Below are 5270 nucleotides of genomic sequence, written 5' to 3'. Positions count from 1 at the left end.
TGATGGGTCCACAACATGCAACATACTGACTACAGTATAAGAAACTTTTTCTACTAACTAAACCTAACCTAACAGTCATTCTGAGAGTTACTAGACATGTATTTGCAAATTAATGAGAGTTAGTTGACATGTATTTGCAAATTAATGAGAGTTAGTTGACATGTAGTTGCAAATTAATGAGAGTTAGTTGACATGTAGTTGCAAAGTTACTTATAGTTAGTAGAATGTCTAAAGTGGACTATCAAAATAAAGTGTCACCTTATTCTACAAATGCTGCCGACAGACATTTTTTAAGCTTTATAACAGCCAAACAAATTAATTCAATTATTAAGGTTTTTAAATAAATAAATAGTTGTAATTATTTTCTGTGGTTTAAAATAAATAAATTCCGTTACTTCTGTTATTATGCTACACATGCTGTTGATAGAGCTAAACTTTTTTATACAAGTTCTATTGATAAAGTTTAACTCGCATTGAACCACACACTTTCCTTTAATACCCATGTAAATGCTATTTTATCATCTGCAAATTTTGTTAATGTCACACAAATGTTTTAATGCCAATTTGAATCCAACATTTCCTAAACTAAAAAAAAAAACACTTATCAAAGCTTAAGATAGGGGATCCGTGGGCGACCTTCAGCAAATCATACCTTTCATTAAAACCTTATTTCTTAAGAACCTACACATTGAAAACAGCACAAATTCCCTGTAGTGTCCCTGTTGTGCCACACTATTGCAGACCACCATCGCTGTGGCAAAGCCTCATGGGAAATCCTTGATGGACTGATAGTGAGCATTATAGAGAGAATGCTGTTAATTAACACCCTTCTCAAGAGTAAACTCCATTTGATTTGGTATAATAGCTTATCAAATGCATATCTTCCATTATCGTTAATTATCCGCCACTCATTTTCTTACCATAATTGCTTTCAAATGCTTTTGTCGGTTTGTTCAACATGTCAGAGATGTTGTGTCGGACAATCATAAAATCAAATGGAAATATGATTCCTATTCAAAACTAGCAGACAATGCGTATGAATGGCTGAATCAACCAAATTTATTCACCATTAGTCTACAAGTACAGATTAGAAAACACACACACACATTACTGTACACATTTGTGTCGTCAGATATACTTTGGGTGGGTTGATTATGCTCGAAAATGTCCGAACGGAACCGATGAAAACGCAATAAGCAACCCATAACCCACAAAGCCAACTCACTGTTTAACTGCAGCTAACCGAGCGTATTTACAAATCACCTACGCAGAATGAAACTGTCACAGGTGCACTAAAAACTCAGTGACCGGCGTATCGTAGAAGAAACCCAGAAACAAAACAGAGATAACCCAGCTAACAAAGATACGTTCTAGGAATGTTTTGCTAACATTGTTATTAAGTCATAAAAATGTTGTTTCTGAACGTCCAGTTTATTTATTTATTTACTTATTTTAAAATCGTTGTTATGCAAAGGTTTCAGGAACATTCCATTTTATAATTTTGCAAACATGATGGGAAACGTTACTTTTGAATAAGTAGTAACATTTAAAGGACGTTAGGTGAACATCCAACTAAAACATCACATCTGATCATTTTGCAGACATTATGGGAACGTTACTTCTGAATATTCTCTGACATTCTAAAGTAGCATTTATAAAAACGTTCAGACGGGTTTGGGGGGAAAAATAACGTTTTGAGAACATTATTAAAGACCAGAGAACGCTGAACAAATGTTCTATTAACATTACTGGAACAGCAACTACAGAGCTTAACTTAAAAAACAAAGGGAACATTCCATTTTATAATTTCGCAAACATTATGGGAATGTTACTTTTTATCATTTAAAAAACATTATACAAAGATCCCCAATTAACAGTAGGGGGCAGTCGTAAGTCGTTCCTGGACTTGTAACCCGAAGGTTGCAGGTTCGAGTCTCAGGTCTGGCAGGGATTGTAGGTGGGGGGAGTGAATAACCAGCTCTCTCTTCCACTTTCAAAACCACGACTGAGGTGAGACCTATGAGCAAGGCACCGATCCCCCAACTGCTCCCCGGGTGCCGCAGCATTGGCTGCCCACTGCTCCGGGTGTGTGTGTGCACTTGTATGGGTATGGGTTAAATGCAGCGCACAAATTCCAAGTATACCATACTTGGCCACACTCACTCACTCACTAACTCACTTAATTGTTCTCTGACATTCAAAAGTAACATTAAAAACCATTAGACAGACATCCAGGTAAACCATTTCAAGGAAAAAAAGTTCCATAAACAATGTATAAATACTGTTGTTGTGCTAACATGTTTTTGTGGTAATCATCAGTACGCTACAAATGCTGTTGACAGAACAACTTGAAAATAGTTGGGGAAATGTTATATATTTGATCAATTTACAAATATTATGCGAACGTTACTTTTGAATGTTTTCTGAATATTCTAAAAACAACTAGTAACAATAATAATAATAATAATAATAATAATAATAAAAATGTTAGTTAGATGTTAGATGTATGTCCGGCTAAACGTTTCAGGATCAAAAGTTCCATGAACGGCGTATAAATAATGTTTTTGTGCTAACGTTTTGAGAATGTTAGATAACTTTGAATGAACATTCTATAAAGGTTACTGGAAGAACAACACCAAAATGATGTTAATAGAGCTTAATAAAAAAAAAATAATACAAATAAAACACTGGGGAAACATTCAATTTTGTCATTTTGCAAATGTTATAAGAATGTTTTTTGAATGTTCAAAAGTAACATTTAAAAAAAAAAATTCGATCATCCAGCCAAAATGTTTCAGGAACAATTGTTCCATAAACAATGTATAAATAATGTTTCTGCGCTAAAGTTTTGAGAACATTTTGAAAACACCAGATAACTTTAAACGAATGTTCTATTAACGTTTCTGACAGAATGTTTGTTCATAACTTTTCCAGAATGTTCGCTAAAGTTCTAAAAACGATCCCTGTTAGCTGGGAATGTGACAAAAGAAAGTAAAACAACGTCAGTCATCTATTGTGCTTTTAAACCTTTTCCCCACTTCGTTATCGAAACGGGACGTGTTTTGAGAAGAGACACTTGCTAAAGTGCTTACGCCAGTTTATATTCAACCGCTATCGCTATTGTTTAGGATTCGAGTTAGAAATCATAAATCTATATAGGTTCTGATTTACTGTATGTATAAAGTCAGTGCAGGTTTCGCAGCAGTTCTGGAAAAATAGTTTCAGGTTTCTAGTCCGGTGTCCGCGCGCGAAGCCCTTGCGTTTGCTCTACGTGCGAGAAGAAAGTCTAGATCCTTCCCAAGCCGACCCGGAACTGATGGAGTGGAAAGCTTGCGCTGGAAGCGGAAACGAGTCAAGGTGGAACGCTTAAAAAAAGAAACCTGTCGAAGTGGGCCACCGCCGCGGATTCCTCCAGCTGGATTGTTTGTTGACATCATTCGCCCTCCCGTCTCGCCCTCTCAGACAGTTACTTCAGTCTTGCTGGCGGTTCTGTACTGATGATGGTGATGTCCGGGGATATACTGCAGGTGGTCCACCGTATGCATGCGGCGGTTGGCGAACGCCTGCCTTTTGTTGCCCACCTGCGCGCTGTTAACAGTCAGTGTGTTGTAGGACTCGTTGTTGCTGCTGCTGGGGTGCGAATGCATCTTCATCATTTTGTAGTGCCGGTCCATGACCGGTGTGGTCGGCACGAACATGTCCGTGTGCGACAGCGCCCGCGACATGGCCTTCTCGCGGAAATTGGAGCGCCGCAGGGAGAGCATCTTATCTGGCGAGAGCAGTGGGTCCTGGGAGAGCAGTCGGTCGGCCGACAGCAGCTGCTCCTCGGAGAGAATGCGTCCGTGGTACGGGGACAGACCGCCGGCGCCGCCGCTGTACGACGACAGGCCGTAGTCTCGGTGCGGTTTGGAGTGGGCGGGCGAGAGCACGTGGTCCTGGGACATGGCGCGCTGCACGCGCTTGGGCTTCTGGCGCTGCGCCGGCGGATCCACGCTCAGCTTGATCATGTGCGTCTGCAGGTTGCCGCCGCGATGCGTCAGATCGGGCAAATGGTGCTTGCGGATGTAATACTCGTCGTCCTTGTCGCCTGAGGAAGAGAACAGAGCAGTGCTGTTAACGGTAAACTAAAACGATTGAAAAACATTTACGCATCTTATTTTTGTTACTTGTCTTTCTTTAGTTTAGCTAAATCTGAAGTCTGTTTAAACTAATACTGAATTAAAAAAGAATAAACAAATTTACCAATATATTCAAAATAACAAAACACAAGAAAAACAAGCAAAAAATATATATATTGAAAAACATTCACATTACTTGAATGAACTAAAATAAACTGAAACTTAACTAAAATGAACATTTATTTTGTTGCCAAGGGCAAACTACTGAAACGTAAACTATTGAAAAAACATTATGTTATTTGAATTGGTTAACTAATTAGTTATGTTATTAGTTAATTGAAGTCAAATTTGAATTACTCAAAGCAAAATTTAAAAAAAAGAAGTAAAACTTTACTTAGTAAAACTAAGTTATAGTTAGTTATAATAACTAAATTATTAAAGTTAGTTAATAAATTAGTTGCCAAGACAGCATTTAAACTAAAACTAAGTAAAAATTAATGCTAAAAAATAAAGATATTCAAATCTAAAAAACAACAAAAAACTAATAAAAACAACATAATCACTAAAACTATTGAAACACATTAATGTTAACTGAAATAAAATATAAAAAATAACATTTCAAACATTTAGAAATGTAGTTTAGTTTAAGCTTATGTATTAAAATTACTACAACTAAAGCCAAAAATTAAAAAAAAAAAAAATCACAAGAACTAAAAAGACAGTGAAAACATAAACACACAATATATACTGTATATGCTATAATACTTTATTAAGGATACTAAAATAACTGGATCAGTCACAAAAGCAGAGAACAAACACAGAACAAATTCTGACTGATAAGAACAAAAAGTATGTCCTAAGTTTGAGTTTTATTACTTGGAGAAAAAAAAAGTACAACTGATGTGAAAGCTATGATTTTGCTGATGTAAAATACAGCACTAAATTGTGTTTTTATGTCTGTTTCCTCACTTTCTCAGTTTTTATTGCTCTGTTTATCTTTGCTTTGTTTTTCTCAACAATGGCACAGGAAACACAAAGTTGGAGTTGATGCAGCTGTGATGAGTCTCTCTGGATCAGGGAAATGAGTGTGTGTGTGTGTGTGTGTGTGTGTGTGTGTGTGTGTGTGTGTGTGTGTGTGTGTGTGTGTGTGTG

At 36.9% G+C, this 5270-nt stretch overlaps 1 protein-coding gene across 1 annotated transcript in view; it reads right to left on the bottom strand.

The window, feature by feature from the left end:
• Positions 1-2844: 2844 nt before the first annotated feature.
• LOC107601596 (protein shisa-6 homolog) overlaps positions 2845-5270 on the bottom strand; it is an 11891-nt gene continuing 9465 nt past the window's right edge. Inside the window, exon 3 of the mRNA XM_016293839.1 lies at positions 2845-4087. Coding sequence (XP_016149325.1) covers positions 3459-4087 — 629 coding nt within the window. The 3' untranslated portion in view covers positions 2845-3458. The remainder of the gene's footprint in view (positions 4088-5270) is intronic.

The sequence above is a fragment of the Sinocyclocheilus grahami genome, unplaced genomic scaffold (assembly GCF_001515645.1).
Source record: "Sinocyclocheilus grahami isolate Dianchi unplaced genomic scaffold, SAMN03320097.WGS_v1.1 scaffold307.1, whole genome shotgun sequence".
In the NCBI taxonomy this organism is placed as follows: domain Eukaryota; kingdom Metazoa; phylum Chordata; class Actinopteri; order Cypriniformes; family Cyprinidae; genus Sinocyclocheilus; species Sinocyclocheilus grahami.
The sequence above is the reverse complement of the archived record's forward strand: the minus strand, read 5'-3'. Positions and strand labels throughout refer to the sequence as shown.